Genomic DNA, 18,066 nt, shown 5'->3' with positions numbered 1-18,066 from the left:
AAGGTTTATCTACTACAGAAGAGATGAAATGTTTTCTTTCCTATTCAGACACTGTTTACAGTCATGGTTTATGGAGGGATGGTAACTGTGGATGCTTGCTGTCATCCAGCAATCTTCTTTAAAGCATGTTTTTCCCACTGTGCCTCCAAGAGGAGCCACCTGGAAGCCTTGCATAAACAGTGATCTGGATGGATCTCCCTGTAGGTAGTGCCTGAACTCTGAGGGAGTGCCACGGTGCACATGGGCCCCGCTTCAGAATCCTGAGCTAAAGTACAGTCTCATCGGTCACTGGGGCTCAGTTTCCACTGGGATGGGTGAGTCTCTGGCCTTGGCCAGGAGGGCGGAGTGGACAGGAGTGACGATGCATGTTAATTAGCACTGTTCAGAACGGTCACCAGGAAGCCAGAAGCCACATGGTCCCAACCTGGTTTGAGGTTGGTACACCAAATTTAAACCAGCTGGTTTTTGTTTGGAAATGCCCTGGGAGGGTCCTGGTCCTTTCTGGATAACAAAAGGGCTGGCATTTCCTTACCCTGAGCCCTGTATTAAACACTAAGAGGTTCTGTAAACAGTATAGGCAGTGCTGTGACAGATCTGGCTTCAGAGGCACACATATTCTCTCTTGTTTGTTGGCAAGTAGAAGCTGGCATAAACTTAATTACAAGGGTCTTTATTTAGAGGCATGGGGAGGAAGCATGACTCTGTGTCCATCCAGTGTCCCCCAGCTTAAAAGGCCTCTGTGACCACTTGCCTGTCGGATAAAATCTCAACTTCTTCCCAAGATCTTATGTGACCATCCCTCTGCCCATTCTTCTGATCTTATACCACCTTACCTCTCATCACTCTCCCCCAGCTTTTTACTCCAGCCCTTCTGAACTATTTTCACTTCCTGGAATGGATCTAACTCTGACTTTGAGCCTTTACTTACATTCCTTGCTTTGCCGGACACAGTCTTTAACCCCCCTTTCTCTAGCTAACTGGTCCTCATCCTTCAGGGTTCAGCTGCACTAAGCCTTCCTTAGGATAGCCAAGTGATTGACTCCGTCTCTTCTGTGTGCTTTTCTATAATGTTGATTTTGCTACTTTGTAGTTGTCAGCTTCCACAGACCTCACAGGCCCCAGGAAGCAGGGGTCAGGCTCGTCTAGGTGACCTCTGCTCCACCAGTGCTAGGCACCAAGACAGCCTTGCATAAGACGTTTGAACGAAGGGCCCCATCCTGGGATCCAGACCTGTGCTCTGTTCAGCCCTTTTCTTCTAACATTTCCTAACCCTTAGCAAAGCCAGCAGGATCCCTAGCTGAACAGGGACATAGCAGTGGCTGAGTAGAATGGCCTCTTCACCCTCAGGATGAGAGCATGTTTAGAACTTTTTATGTTACTGAGAAATCATGTCCACCCAGCTTATTCAAAAGGTAGGTCTTGTACCACATGAGAGTTGAGCTGGAGTTTCAACCTCAAACTCACAAAGGGAACAATTCTGTAGAAGCAGAAGGCATAGATTAAGAGACTTAAGCTTGATTCACCTTCAGTATTTGCCACTTGACACCTGTGAGAATATGGGTGAAAAAGCTATGCTTGGTCTGCCTCAGTCCTCTTATCTTTAAAGTGGATACACTTCATCATGTGGTCAAGAGTAAGTGAGGCTAAGCTTATCAAGTGTTTAGCAAATTTTGTGCACCTTAGAAAATTAATATAGGGGAGAGGGATAAATTGGGAGATTGGGATTGACATATGTATACTTCTATATATGAAATAGATAACCAATAAAGACCTACTATATAGCACAGGGAATTCTACTCTGTACTCTGTTATGATCTGTATGGAAAAAGAATCTAAAAAAGAGTGGAAATATGTGTATGTATAACTGACTCACTTTGTTGTACACCTGAAACTAACACAACATTTTAAACCAACTATACTCCAATAAAAATTTTCAAAAAAGAAAAAATTATTTATAATTATTATTTATAACTATTTATAACAACATGTAACTATAACAGCCTTTAAGTGTTGTGCTTTGTAGTTTTTCCTGAATTTGTAAGTAATTTATTTGGAAATAAATACACTAAAATGAAATTAGGAAGGGGTTTACAAAATTTTATGTAAAGAGGACTCACTCCGGTTTCTACCAGAGAAGGTGTATACATGTATGTATAGACTGAGCGACTAACAGCCTGAGCGACTGTTGAGTGTGGTTTGACTAAACAACAACAAAAAGAAAAGATCAGAAAGAAATTCTTCCGTGGATTAATGGGGGATTCTTCTGAGGGATAGAGGCTTCCCTGGTAGCTGGGCTGGTAAAGAATCTGCCTGCAGTGCAGGAGACCGCAGTTCGATTCCTGGGTTGGGAAGCTCCCCTGGAGAAGGGTTAGGCTGCCCACTCCAGTATTCTGGCCTGGAGAATTCCATGGACTGTATAGTCCATGGGATCGCCAAGAGTCGGGCAAAGAGTGACTTTCACTCTGGGAGATGAGTCTGTGGTTGCTCTTTATTTTATTCTTTTTGCTTGACTGTTCTCTAACATGAACACAGTGCTTGAAGTGGGAGATGGTAGAGAGGAGACATGATACTGCTGTGGAGACACAGTGTGGGCCTGCTCCTCAGTTGTAGATCTGCCTGTCTTTACTGAAGGTGCTTCTCCATTGGCAGGATTTTTCACCCAGATCTCCACCTTGGCTGACGTGCAGGAAAATGTCATGGAATACCTCCATGTACTCAGCCGGCCCAAAGTCATCGACCAGGAGCACGATGTGGTGTGGACTGAAGCGTACATTGACAGCACTGTGAGTACCTGGGGGCCGCAGGGGACAGCCGGAGGGTGCCTCCTGGCATAGGAGAGTTTCCTTGGGTTTATTCTGAAAGTTGGCGGTTGTATTGTTTCTCCTTAATAACAGGTTTAATGACATCTTTCTTTTTGTACAGTGTGCATTGGTCTCTTGGTAAGTGAGGTTGGTAACAAATCTTAATATCTGAGAATGCAGGAGGCTCTTCTGGAAGGTGTCTGGTCAGCACAGAAAACTCACTTTTGGCTTCTGTCTTCTCTACTTTGTTTCCTATCTCACAAGTGTACAAATTCTGTCATTGTGGCAATGATAACAAACATGTTAGATTCAGTTCCTCACCGTCATCGGAGAAGCTCAGTCCTAGGAATGAATCTTGGGTCTCAACTTGGGAACGTGGAACCAAAGCTCAGTTCTGATAGTGAATTGGAGCCACTGTAGAGACCACAGTTGCCTTTTCTTTCCATGGACAAGTGAGAAGATGCTTCCTTGGTGACTGTATAAGTAGCAATTGTTATTGCAGCTGTGGCCATGGGCTCATTCTAAAGCTAAATTCCAAGCAAAAAAGGTTCTAATGTTGAATTAGTTTAAAGGAAGTAGCATTGCCAATCATCAAGTAATGCCTCAATGGCTGAGTTTCTTGTATAATTGCTGCGTGATTTTTCATAGTGATAATGAGTCTGATGGAGTAGCATTTTTTCATTTATTGATTGTAAATGTTCTCAGAGGGCCCCTCTCCCATCATTTGTGTCAGGATTAACATCACATCAATCACTATAACCCAGACACAGCCATCCTCAAGAGTGATCTCAACGGCTGCTGTGGGCTGGGTTTTTCTCTCCATGAATTCTCTCATTCCTGCTGCTTTTCTGACAGCTGCAGGCAAATGCAGGGCAGGAGCAGCATGTGAGAACCCATCCTTGGGGACAGCACAGCAGTCTGTACCCACCCCCCGCAAAGCTTTAAAGCATACAAAGGGACCTTGGAAATATGAACTGGTCAGGAAAGGGTAGCCCTCTCCCAGGAGAAATCACCCTGAGCAGAGATGGGTCTTAAGCTGAAAAATTTAATAGTTCTTGTGTAGGAGAGACCAGGGAGACTGTGGGATTTTATCATGTCCAGAGTCTGACCCTAGTTTGGTTTAGAATCATAGAGTGAAATAACTAAGCCACCCCATTTGCGTCAGCATCATACTAGCAGTAATAACAGAATAACAATGGTGATGGTTTCTTCTCTTCCTTGTACATGTGGTTGAGTAAGGCCGGGGAAGAGGAGAGGAGGAGGGTGGCCAGCCAGGATCAGAGTGATCCAGACACTCAGTGGTTCTTTGTACAAACTCTGAACAGCCAGTTGGGTCTGTCATCTTGTTTCATCCATCTAAAAAATATAGAACAGAGTCTCTATGGGACCATCACTTGGATACATAGAAAGGTCAGTCAAAGTTCCAAAAAAAAGACCTACCTACATATGGAAATTTTTTATGTCATAAAGGCACCATGTCTAACCAGTGGGGCTAGGATGGGCTTAATAACTGCTTTTGGGGAAACTAGATGGCTATTGAGAAAAAGATAAAATTAGTTATTTTCTTCACATCATGCCCAGGAAAGAAGTCCAAGGGGATCAGAGGCCTAAACTGTCAAAAATGAAACAATATAAGCAGTAGAACAAAAATTTAGTGAGTTATTCTATAATATGAGTCCAGAGAAAGGCTTTTAACAATGACTCCAAGATCCAGATGCAACATAAAGAAAAATAGGTTTGACTACTAATATAAACAAAACCCAACTTTTGTTAAGTAAAAAAATCACTGGAAGCAAAGTCAAAAAGCAAATGGTAAAATAGGAGAAAATATATGCAATGTATAGCACATATAAAGAATAATTCTAATATGTAAAGAACTTTCAAAAATTAAAGGGAAAACCCCAAATTCCTATAGAAAAAAAAATGAACAAAAGACATGAGCAGACAATTCCCACAAAAATAATAAAAATAGTTTTTTAAAATATGAAGTATGTGCAACTTTATACATAGTAAGAAAAAGGCAAATAAAAGCATGGTGAGATACCATGTCTTTCACCTATCAGAGTACCAAAAATGAAAAGCTTAACTTTGTTGGTGCAGCTGTGGGAAAGAGACACTCATATGTTGCTTGTGGGATGATAGAATGGGGCGTTTCTAGGAAGGAAGATGTACATTCACCCTTTGACCCAGGAATCCTACTTCTAGGAATTAACCCTGAAAGTAAACCTCCAACAATCCAAAAATGCATATGCACAAGTTTGTTCACTGCAGAATTGCTTGTAATTTCAAAATATTGAACCTGGAGAAGGGATTGGCTGCCCACTCTAGTATTCTTGCCTAGGGAATTCCATGGACAGAAGAGCCTGTGGGCTTTATATAGTCCATGGGGTCGTAAAGAGTTGGACACGACTGACTGATTTTCACTTTCAGAATATTGAAAGTTACTTAAATCCCCAACCATAAGAGATCAATTGCATAAACTCTGGTACATGGATGTAATGGAGTCTTACTGTTAAAAATAAAACAGAAAAAAAGCCTACCAGACACTAAAGTCATGTCAAAAGGCCCAGGAATCAGCGTGAATGGGCTCTCAGTAGTCAGCTCCGGGACAATTTAAACCTCAAAATTAAAAAAAAAAGTAGAATAATGGACTATAACCTGAATAAAACAGAAATCCATGTGTTCTAGATAAATAAACACATTTCAGACAGATGAATTACATAGATGATGGAAGTGTGTGTGAAGGAGTGGAGTGTCCAGTGGGCAATGGAATGCTGCCTGGTGGGTGTGGAGGGAGGGAGTCATTAGACTGAAAATCACCAGTGGACAGCCATTTTAGTAAAGAATGATTAGGGCAGTAGTCATCCAAGGATGCTAAGCCTAGGGGAAAGTTTGATGATGGGTGGGATATTTTCATGGTTTCAAAGTGCTTCCCTAGAGATTTTTGACTTGTTGGGAGGGGAGGAAAACAGTGAGAGAGAATCCAGCAAAATCTTGAGTTGGGTCATCAAATTAGTGTCACCAATGAGAGGCTGATGGACATCGTGCCTTTGGTGAAGGACGCATCACACATATAGAGTATCCAGGCTGGGGTTACATAACCTGAAGATCCTGGGGAGGAAGAGGATAGAGCTTTGTCTTAATGTAACACCTAGCTTTAGATAATGTTAATTATTTAAATAAATTCCTCTAGATTTACTAATCACATACATACATACATAGTTACACACATATATAGATCAATGCAAAGAAATAGAGGAAAACAACAGAATGGGAAAGACTAGAGATGTCTTCAAGAAAATTAGAGATACCAAGGGAACATTTCATGCAAAGTTGGGGTAGATAAAGGACAGAAATGGTATGGACCTAACAGAAGCAGAAGATATTAAGAAGAGGTGGAAAGAATACATAGAAGAACTGTACAAAAAAGATCTTCACGACCAAGATAATCACGGTGGTGTGATCACTGACCTAGAGCCAGACATCCTGGAATGGGAAGTCAAGTGGGCCTTAGGAAGTATCACTATGAACAAAGCTAGTGGAGGTGATGGAATTCCAGTTGAGCTATTCCAAATCCTGAAAGATGATGCTGTGAAAGTGCTGCACTCAATATGCCAGCAAATTTGGAAAACTCGGCCGTGGCCACAGGACTGGAAAAGGTCAGTTTTCATTCCAATCCCAAAGAAAGGCAATGCCAAAGAATGTTCAAACTACCACACAATTGCACTCATCTCACATGCTAGTAAAGTAACGCTCAAAATTCTCCAAGCCAGGCTTCAGCAATACGTGAACCATGATGTTCAAGCTGGTTTTAGAAAAGGAAGAGGAACCAGAAATCAAACTGCCAACATCTGCTGGATCATGGAAAAAGCCAGAGAATTCCAGAAAAACATCTATTTCTGCTTTATTGACTATGCCAAAGCCTTTGACTGTGTGGATCACAATAAACTGTGGAAAATTCTTCAAGAGATGGGAATACCAGACCACCTGATCTGCCTCTTGAGAAACCTGTATGCAGGTCAGGAAGCAACAGTTAGAACTGGACATGGAACAACAGACTGGTTCCAAATAGGAAAAGGAGTATGTCAAGGCTGTATATTGTCACCCTGCTTATTTAACTTCTATGCAGAGTACATCATGAGAAACGCTGGGCTGGAAGAAGCACAAGCTGGAATCAAGATTGCCGGGAGAAATATCAATAACCTCAGATATGCAGATGACACTACCCTTATGGTAGAAAGTGAAGAGGAACTCAAAAGCCTCTTGATGAAAGTGAAAGAGGAGAGGGAAAAAGTTGGCTTAAAGCTCAACATTCAGAAAACGAAGATCATGGCATCTGGTCCCATCACTTCATGGGAAATAGATGGAGAAACAGTGGAAACAGTGTCAGACTTTATTTTGGGGGGCTTCAAAATCACTGCAGATGGTGATTGCAGCCATGAAATTAAAAGACATTTACTCCTTGGAAGGAAAGTTACAACCAACCTAGAGAGTGTATTCAAAAGCAGAGACATTACTTTGCCAACAAAGGTCCATCTAGTCAAGGCTATGGTTTTTCCAGTGGTCATGTATGGATGTGAGAGTTGGACTGTGAAGAAAGCTGAGCGCCAAAGAATTGATGCTTTTGAACTGTGGTGTTGGAGAAGACTCTTGAGAGTCCCTTGGACTGCAAGGAGATCCAACCAGTCCATTCTAAAGGAGATCAGCCCTGGGTGTTCTTTGGAAGGAATGATGCAAAAGCTGAAACTCCAGTACTTTGGCCACCTCATGCAAAGAGTTGACTCATTGGAAAAGACTCTGATGCTGGGAGGGATTGGGGGCAGGAGGAGAAGGGGACGACAGAGGATGAGATGGCTGGATGGCATCCCCGACGCGATGGACGTGAGTTTGAGTGAACTCCGGGAGTTGGTGATGGACAGGGAGGCCTGGCGTGCTGTGATTCATGGGGTCGCAAAGAGTCGGACACGACTGAGCGACTGAACTGAACTGAACTGATATGTTTATATATTGGGAGCAGTTACGAGAGAGGGAAAACCCCTGCTACTGCTGCTTTTCCACTAAAGAACTGGCAGAAGAGGCAGAGAAAAAGGTCTGGAAGCAGCTCTGGGCAAACAGTGCAGAGACATTGTCTTTGAAGTCTTGTGCTTCATGTTAAACATTTACATGAAACTTGCATTCTGTGCCATGATCATCTTTACTTACTTTAAAATAAAATAATGCTTTAAGTGGCTCATTATTAATTAAAATGCTAGGTCAAGATGACCGAGCTCATTTTTTCTGTCTCTTCAAGAACATTTTGATGGACATAAAACTAAACCCCCAGAATACGCTTATCCCTGAAGTGATAGCTCAGCACTGCCTCTGTGTTTCCTCTTTGCAAATAACCCTGATAAATTAATCCCCTAGTAGAATATTCTGAAGGTTCTTTATCATCTTGGTGGTTTTGAGAAACCTGTTGAGCTAGGAAGGACATTGAGAATGCCATCTTCCTCTTGGCCTGTTTGGTTGAGGAGAAAGCAGCTACTGCTCCAACAGGTGCCTCTCTGGCCAAGGAAGCAATACCTCTTCAGACTAGTCCTCTGGGCCTATAACAACCAGGGCAAGGGGAGATTCCCTTTGTTATTTGCATGGAGTCAACATTGGAATCATATGCTAAACTCACCTGCAGAATGTCAATTCTAAGATGAGGCCACCAACTTTGGAACCAACCAGAAGATGAAGAGGGTATGGGAATCAGTAATTCCAAGTTTATTACCATCTGAGCCATCCAAGACAGTCTCAATCCAGGATTACCCTAATGTCCCAGCTTGTGGTAATAAAAGAGACCAAACTCAGGAGCACTTGGTGCTGGGCCTGGTGACCCCATTTTAATAAAGTGCTTTGGAATTATTTTTGATATTTGAACATATTTATTATCTACCTTAGCAACTTTCTTTAGAGTCTTTCCAAGACATTTATTTACATAGTCACAGAATAACAATTTTCTTTTTATATTCATAATATAAGAATTTCAATAAGGTTGAATTAATTTATATAATTATGGTAAAATTACATCTGTTCTTTATCATAACATTTCTGCTAAACAGCAGTGTCTCCAAGAGCCTGGTTCTCCTTGTGACATTGTAGTCTGAAGGTGGTTTTGATTCCATTAGGACTTGTGAACCTACTGATTTATTTATCATTTTACCAAATACTAAGAAAGTAGGTACTCGTTGATTATCAAGTAAATTTGAACACTCGATCCCACAAGTTTGCTTAATTAATATGGTCTTAAAAATCTTCTTTCTGTTTGGTCATCTTATGGTGAAGGCAAAAATAATTCCTTCTTTGCTTGACTCATCGGTTATGGTTGAAAACCCTGCAGCAACAAATATAATAATATAATTGATTTAATACTTAAGTGAATAGCTTGAAATGACCTGTGAGGATAGTGCTTTCCCTCCTTATTAATTATACATGAATTTATACAGTTCTGGGTCTGGACAAGATCAAGATAAAAGTTTGTGAAGAGAAGCTGAGTTTGGATTTTTATGCATGAGAATCCAGGGTTGCAATTAATCCAGCCTGATCTAAAATCAAGATGGACAAAATTTTCCTTTCAGGATCCATTCTCCCTGACTGTTAGCACTGGTCTGATTAAATATTCTGTTTCCTGCCTGGCTGTTCTGTTCAATTTGCTCTCGTGGTAAAGCCCAAATAAATGAATTAATGTCAGCAACATTAATTATGTTTAATCTAATAAGATCTCATGTATTAATTGACAAAACAGCAAACACTAGAATTCTGAAATTCATGGGCTTCTCATTTGAATACAAGTTGTGCTACATAGTCATTATCTCTTAGGTGCAGAACAAAAAAGCATTAACAGTGGAATTTGTTCCATTTGTAAGCAGATGACTTGTATTTTCCAGTTGGGTCCTAATCACCTTGGGGATGCTGCCCAACTTGCTGTGCATCAGACTGAGGAAGCATCAGCATTCCTGATGAACCCCTCCAGGGGAGTTTGCACAGACCACAGTGACACTCAGAAGGGAAGCAAAGAAATCTTTCAGAAAACAGTGGGAAAGTGACCATTTAAAATAATGAGAATTCATTACCAAGTCCCCCTGTCCCTCCCCTCTGCTGGTAATACAATTCTGTATGAAATTTGTAGGAACTTTCAAACCAATTTAGTTACGTTTGCAAATTGGACATGTATCCCTCCTCCTCACCCCCTACTAAGTCCAACTTGGAGAAAATGCTTTGCATTTGATAAATTGCACATTTAGTTTGGTTTCCCATCTCAGAATGGCACCTAGGCCATTTAGGAGTCGTTTGGGTGATTGCTTTAGGCGACAATATCTTACTGCCTAGAAGCAATTACTCGGAGGGTCGAAGCCATCATAAGGAAGTTATTGGGGCTTAGAAGCTGAATATACGGTGTTTTTCCCAAGACACCACTGCATATCAAAGAAGTTCAAATCGTCAAAGCAAAAAGACACACGTCAAGAGAAACATAAACCGTCCTGCTGGGCTGTGGAACAGAGAATGCCATCTGCGTTACATGGCATGGAGGAAACTGATTACGTTGGGACCTCTATTTCATAGCAGATGGGTTCATTAAATTTAATAGCCTCCAGAGCCTTTAGAAACCGTGTTAAAAACATGCAGAGCATGCTGTGACACTTCACTTCTGGCCCTACAGTCATTATAATTCTGGCATCGACTATAAATATTACAGTACTTTATTTCCATTGAAACAGATTACTATTATAATTTTTTTTTTTTGCTAGGGATGGTGATGTTAAAAATGAGTGCATTCTTGATTTCTGGTGCTATTTATATTCATCCAAATATTCTCTTCCATATATTTCTAAATTTTTATATTAAATAGAATGTTGTTAGGTCAACTTTTTTTTTTCTACTTTGAATTGGTGTTACAAAACTATGAACCAAAGGTATAAAATTATTTTCTTTATTTAGGAAAGATGTTCTAACACCCTGTATGGATGACTGTCAACAAGCAGAAAAGTTTGGGGCTGAAAATGAAAACAAAATTGTGTAGATTTCAAGTTTTCTTTTTTTTTTTTTTAGATTTTTAGATTTGCTGTTGTTTCTGCTATTATGGTATAATAATTTTCAACTATCTGTAATGAAAGGATAGCTTCTGGAAATAAACCCTTAAACAAAATCACTAAGTCTGAATAACAATTTAGCATGATAGATTATTCAGCAGTCTTTGTTTACAAGTGACAGTACCAACTCAAAGCAGTAAAGGTCATAAAGGGATTTGTTGATCTAGAGTCAAGATATCTATGTAGTTCTCTCTTGAGGCATGACTAGATTTAGGGATCAATTCTGTTTATTTTGACTTGTTCCTTGACTCTGATTCGTTTATTCCCAGCAGGCTCTCTTTACTGGGTAACAAAGATGGTCTGTACCATCCACTAACTTTCATCATCTTTATAGTCCCTTTCCTTCCAGCTTCTGTGTCAAGCCTGTAAGAGATTGTTTGACTCACAACCCCATACTGAGAGGAGAGATGGAGCTACTCACTGATGGTCTGAATATCACAGAGTGGGGGAGAAAACAGTCCCAAAGGGAATTGATACTGGAAGGACTGAGAAATAATAGAGTCCTGCATGTGGCTTGTTTGTAGAGTCTAAAACTAATCTGTGACCAGATCACATTTCCCATTGGTATGCTGCTGCTGCTGCTGCTGCTAAGTCGCTTCAGTCATGTCCGACTCTGCGACCCCATTGGTAGGTATGGTGGTATGGTATTCATCATGGTTACATGCTTCTAGGCACTGAAGCCCTTTATCTACGTTAATCAAAGGTTTCCATGGATCCTTGATAAGTCAGGCATATAGACACAGAGTACTTTGGTAGAAAATGTACTGTGCCTTTACAACAGGGTACTGGGATGGGTCCAGTTAGGAAAGATTAGAAGGTTGTAAATATGGTTCTATTATAAAACCAAATACTATTTTCATATTTTCGGGAAACCATCATTCATGGGTGAAACATAGTCTTCTCCAAGCTGTAGTACTTTACACGGTGCCCTAGGTCAAACCCAACAGAGAGGAGCTCTGTGTTTGTGTATCTAAGTTCATTTTAGAGCAAAGGGTGTAACTTCCTCTAGCCCATGGTTCCACTGAGGTCAGATGTCTGCCATCCAGTCAACCAGGGATGAGAAAAGGTCACGTGATAGAAACAAGTCAGACAAGGCTGTGAATAGCAGATTCTAAAAGAAATCTCTTTCTTACTGGAATGTCAAAAAGTTGGCATTTCTAAGTTTCTGTCTTTCTATCTAAGTCTTCTATAAGTTGCATCTCCAACTGGGCTCTAATACTAACTCTTGGGAGCATGTCTCCTTTCCTCTTTTATTCCTAGACTCATGGCTTCATTTTAGCCCTTGTTGCCCAGACAGATATCCCCAGTCCTCTCTTGCCTCCCACATCTTTGACCCTGCCCTCTCTCCATCCACCATCCTGCTATGTGGGTGGTAGGAAACTCTCTCCTTTGTGCTTTGGGAGAGCTGAGGAGGGTATTTTGGCCACCACAACCAAATTTGCACTGCTTTTTTCCCCTTCACAGCCCAGATATTTGGGCAGCTTAGATTCTCAGAGCTGATTCTCATGCTTTAAGCTAAAATGAACACATTCCTCTTATTACCAGCATGAAGAACAATTAAAATAATCCCAGAGAGTCAGCCTGTGGCTTGATATTAACTGCCAGTTTCTCTTCTCTTGCTATACACAGGATTTTCCCCCATGTAAAATATTTAATTCTTTTACTCTTAAAACATCAGGTTTGCTGTGCCAAATATAAATGTATTTTCTATGAGGCCATGCCTCAGAGATACTGTAGATAAGAATATTTCAACTGACTTTGGCTCTTAAACTGCTTCTGTTAAATAGTGTCAGAAAACCACTATTTTGTTTCCTCTTACCATTAAAAATTATTCCTTCCTGGCCTATCACACCTGCTTGTGAGCAATGTGGCACCTGGGAGCTCCTTCGGTCTTAACCTGCTAATGATATGCCCTCCTATTACATGTCCAGACCAAGCATGAGGCTCTGTGCTAGTTCCTCAGGGGAAATTCTCTCTTCTTTTGAACAAAGAAAGGGGGGGGGGGGGTGAAGCAAAGACAATAGTTTATTCAGGCAAAAGGAACATGTTTTCAGATCAATTTCCATTATGTCTAATAAAAAAATCTGGAACATCAACATGTTTGCTGGTGGGTGGAAACAACTATTAATCACTCTTTTAATTGATTTCTCTTCTGAGTGATCAAATTAGAGGTGGCCTGAGATGAAGCAAAGCTGAGTACTCTCACCCCACAGTCTGTTTCTCTCCCACTGTTAAGGAGCACATGTTTCCATGGGAAGGATCCTTCCCTTGAGAAGGACAGGATTCAGGTGCCCTGCTTATTCATCAGTTGACCTCCCGTGATGTTCCAATGGAAGAATTTAGTGAGTAGAGGTGTCCTTACACATTACCCACTGTTAAAATGCAAAATAATTTTAAAATAAGGTTTTGGCACTGCCAGAATTATATTTGGTTGTTGGGTATATAGTGAGTATTCAGGAAGTCCTTACAAATAATGTCTTACATGAGTTTTGCATTTCCTGGTTTTCAGTTTAGTTTCCTGTACATTACCTCCAAGTGAAGACACTTGATCATGAAGATCATTATCAACAGAACCCCACCATCACCGACTTCTCTCCCTCACTCTCAAAACATCAGCCATACTGGTTGCCTTTGTTTGTTTGTTTGAATCCCCCAAGACTGTCTCCTTTTTCTTGGCTTTTGAACAATCTTCTTCTGAACTGGAAAGACTGCCTTCCCATTCTGCTCCTTTACCGCGGGGAAAATTATTCCCGTTTTCTATGTCTCAGCTAAAATGTCCCCATCATATGCCTATTGACCTTCCATCTCAGATTCCTATCTATTTTCTTCATAGAAAGTGTGATCATTTATAATTATAATTATTTTAAGTAAGCACCTAGACATTTTTTCCCTCTTTAAAAATTGTTTTTGGTTGGCATTCCCAATGATAATGTAAAAACTGGGGCAAAGTCTGTCTTGTATCCCTGCAACCTAGCTCTCTGCCTGGCACACAGGACCACACACTCAGTATTTAGCTCAGGGAAGCCAATACAAGATTTATTTTTAGTCACACCACCAGTCTCTTTTTTACTACTTGCTAGAGTTTGTTTCTTCCATTCTACGCTAAAGTACAACGAGACACTAAGAACTAGGGAAAAATAATAAAGAATATTGACTACAAAGTAGATGGTGGTACCAAAACAGAGTTTCAAGTATTATTCGTGAAATACAGTGGTCATACTTGTCTTTCCTTTTGAATACCTAGCTGAATGATCAAGTTTAGGTCTAAAGCAGCTGGTTTTTCTGAATGCCAGCTTAAGGTACTCAGTGGCAGTCACTGACTTTAGATGGAACAACGGAGAGCTTCTGGGAGTAAACCAGATTTCTGCAGTGCTCCCTTTCTATGTGTGTTGTTAAAAGCAATATGTTGGGGAAAGGGTTGATTGCTTGAGGCATATTGTTTATACTATATTACTTAGGTCTGATGGAAAAGTTCCTAACGGTGGTTTTCTTGCTAAAGATATGGTTTATGGATGAAGAATGGAATGTGATTTTTTTGGTCAGGCATCATCATAATTTAGGTGGACTCCAAAGAAACTTGATATTGGGAGAGGCCGGCAAAAATATTCAGGTCCGTGGAACTCCTTTAGCATTAACAGTCAATTCTCCTTCAAAATATAAATGCTGTCTGCTTTAAATTACTGTCCTGATTCAGGCCAAGTTAATTACTCTGGGCCAGACTGGAAAGGAAAATTCCCAGAAAGTCTGATATGATAGAATGGTAGTATGTTTTCTGAAGACATTGAGAAATGCTTAATGAATTAGTATTTCAATTTAACTTTTGCAACAGAATACTAAGGGAACGAGAGGGGGAAAAAAATCATAGCTTTTTGGCAGCTGTTTGCCATCATAGCACTTGACAATCTGCTTCTTATTTAGTTTTCTGTTATGTGAAAGCATGGAATTCTCAAGTTAAGAAATATTGATCACTGCATGACAATACATATGTAACAAAACTGTATTGCGTTAAAAAAGCTCTCCTTTTAAAGTGAGATTACTGATTCTATTTTGTTATTAAAATATGTGGGTCATTTTACTTCGAAAATAAAGTGGTTTTGTTAAACTGAAGTTATTTAAAGGTTAAAATAATCTTAATTTTAACTATTAATATTATTAAGAACAGATTTTTCAACCAAGTACAACTAAATGCAAACAAGAACAAACTTGGAAAAGAAAATTGGTGGCTAGAAATGCAAAAATGTGTTGAGGGCTGTATCTTTGGCCATAATACATAGGTTCACAGCGGCCCTTTGCTATATTGGCAGAACCATACATTTTTGAAGGTCTGTTGATTTCCCCAGACTTCATGGAATCTAAACGAAGTGTGTCAATTTCCCATTTTTCTTGCGATGATAAGCCAACCTAGGGCTGAATTAGGAGCACTCAGAATGTGTGGACTTTATGGCCCTTGCTGGGAGGAAGAAGTTTCTCTTCTTTAGGTTCTTTTGGCGGGTGTAAGAATTAAACAGACATGAGACAGATTAATAGAAGAAAATCAAACAAAAGTTTAAAAATAGGGATGCATAGGAGAGATCCTAGGAAAACTGAGTATCTTGCCACAATGGCTGAAATTCTCGCCTTAAATATCATCTTCAGCTAAAGACAAAAAAGATGGTGAGCAGTAGTTTGCGATTTCAGAGGGGAGGAAAACAAGGAGCATGGAGATGGAAAAGGAAACGTTTGGTAAATAAATGTTAGCTGCGCCACATAGAGACAAGGGACATAGAGTAGCTCGGTCCTCTGAAGAGTTTTCCTCACCACACCTAGTCCATATTCTTTGTATCTCTCATGAAGCTCTCTTCTGGAAACAGGCTGTCTATCTAAATTCTTTCTGGCAGTTAGGGGGAAAGTCAAAGTTTCTTTCTGAGTCATTTGGGGCTTGATTATTAGAGAGGAAATGGCACCCCACTCCAGTTCTTGCCTGGAGAATCCTGTGGACAACGGAGCCTGGTGGGCTGCCGTCTATGGGCTCACACAGAGTCGGACATGACTGAAGCGACTTAACATGAATATTATTATTATTATTATTTTCAGCTCAAAATAATCCTCATGCCAATGAGACATTTTAGCACGGCAAGTTTTGCTCCCCTACACCCTCTTATCAGTTATATTGCTCCTTCTCTGTAGTTGTTAGCAAATAAGAGCATCTACTCTGGCCATATATTCTAGGGACACTTATGGAACCAGATGTTTGGTTACCTAGTTCACTGACTAAACACCTATTAAGTTGAGGGCCAGTCCCTATACTGGGCACTACTGTGTCACAGCTTTCATTTTTAGGAAATATGGCTTAAGTCCCTTCAGTGAACAATCCCAGTCTATTAGGTAATTTAAAATTTATTAGATTATTTTTCATAGTGATTGGTATGCTCAGTCATGTCTGACTCTTTACAACCCCATAGACTGTAGCCTGTCGGGCTCCTCTGTCCATGGAGTTCTTCCAGGCAAGAATACTGGAGCAGGTTGTCATTTCCTACTCCAAGGAATCTTCCTAACCCAGGGATTTAACCTGCGTCTCTTGTGTCTCCTGCATCGGCAGGCGGGTTCTTTACCATACCACTTGGGAAGCCACCTTCAGTATTTAAGGGCAAGGGATATTTGTCCTCTCACAATCTTCTAGGTTATGGTGAGAACAGATCTCAGACAAATTCTTCCGCCCATGGAAACATTTATTGGAAGCATGCACAAAAGCCAGCTAACTTCTGAAAGTTCAAGTCCCAGCTCTGTGTCCTTTTAGATGTTCTGAAGACATCTTGCATCAGAACAAATACATTATTTGCATAAGTCAGTTTAATCTTCTGTTTGGAGTCAGGTGACTGAAAAGCTGGAGTCAGCAACTGGAGGCAAGACTGTTTAATAATCAGGCATGGGGCACTATTCCTAAAGATAGAGCCTGTCGAGCTCTCAAAGCCTTTATGTGGGTTCAAGCAGAGAAAGGCTGAGCCTTGGCAGTCTATGAAACCAATCCACAAAGAATGGATACCTCTAATTTAGCAATAAAATAATTTCTAATGCCTGTTATGGTAATTGACGAAACCTCTGGTATTAGAAATCAATAACTAAGATACATTGCTTTTTACTTATATACTAGCTGGACTGTATAGTCCTGATTAGGGCAGTTGACTATCTCTGAGATATAGATTGCAGTGAGATACACATTTATATCACACCATCTATGCTGAAGTATTCTATAGTAAGTTATATACCACAGGGCTTCCCTGGTGGCTCAGTGATAATTAAAAAAACAAAAAACAACAAAAAAAAAACACCTGTCAATGCAGGAGAAAAAAGTTTGATTCCTAGTCAGGGAAGACTTCACATGCAGTAGACCAGCTAAGCCCATGTACCACAACTACTGAGCCAGTGCTCTAGAGCTCAGGAGCTGCAGTTACCAAGCGCATGCTGCAGCTACTGAAGCCCAGGTGTCCTGGAACCAGTGCTCTGCATACGAGAGAATCCACCGGAATGAGAAGCCTGAGCACCGCAACTCAAGAGTAGCCCCTGCTCACTGCAACTAAAGGAAAGCCCATGCAGCAATGAAGACCCAACACAGCCAAAAATAAATAAATAAAATTTAAATAAATTGCACACCACATAGCAGTGATATATTATATACAATCAGGGTTTCTTCTCTGTGAAATAGGAATAATAATAGTGCTGATCTCATAGAGTGAAGATTAAAATTGTAAGACTGCTTAGTACCATGTCAGATACATAGCAGGAATTCCATAAATGGTCATCATTATTATCTGGAAATTCCAAATAGGATTATTTACTGTTCCATACATAGAGTCTTATGGAATGAACTCTTCCTTCATTTTATTTGAGAACTGCCAAATTTTGGCATTCTCCAAAAGAAAGGGGAGAGAATTGGTCATGCATTTATTTCCCTTCCCAGCAGAAGGGAGTCACCTTCACTCTTCGCAGCGACATCCCTACTCTTAAGTGGTGTGTCCAGCTTGTCTTGCCTGGAAGCTCCATTCTGTGCTTAAGAATGAGAGAAAAAAAGTGCCCCTCTCTGTCTCAGACATCTTTATGATGGTGTCATTTAGAAACAACTAGAATAAGACGTAATTACTATGCTAGAATCTCATGCTATGGCTGGCAGGTAT

At 40.5% G+C, this 18,066-nt stretch overlaps 1 protein-coding gene across 4 annotated transcripts in view; it reads left to right on the top strand.

Moving 5' to 3' along the window:
- The window catches only part of CACNA2D3 (calcium voltage-gated channel auxiliary subunit alpha2delta 3), an 898,858-nt gene that overhangs the window by 620,578 nt on the left and 260,214 nt on the right, over positions 1 to 18,066 (top strand). For all 4 annotated transcript variants that reach the window (XM_070776473.1, XM_070776472.1, XM_070776475.1 and 1 more), the window contains one exon: positions 2,650 to 2,783. In XM_070776473.1, the coding sequence (XP_070632574.1) occupies positions 2,650 to 2,783 (134 nt within the window). The remainder of the gene's footprint in view (positions 1 to 2,649; positions 2,784 to 18,066) is intronic.

The sequence above is a fragment of the Bos indicus genome, chromosome 22 (genome assembly GCF_029378745.1).
Source record: "Bos indicus isolate NIAB-ARS_2022 breed Sahiwal x Tharparkar chromosome 22, NIAB-ARS_B.indTharparkar_mat_pri_1.0, whole genome shotgun sequence".
Lineage (NCBI taxonomy): Eukaryota > Metazoa > Chordata > Mammalia > Artiodactyla > Bovidae > Bos > Bos indicus.
This window is presented reverse-complemented; position numbering and strand designations above follow the sequence as displayed.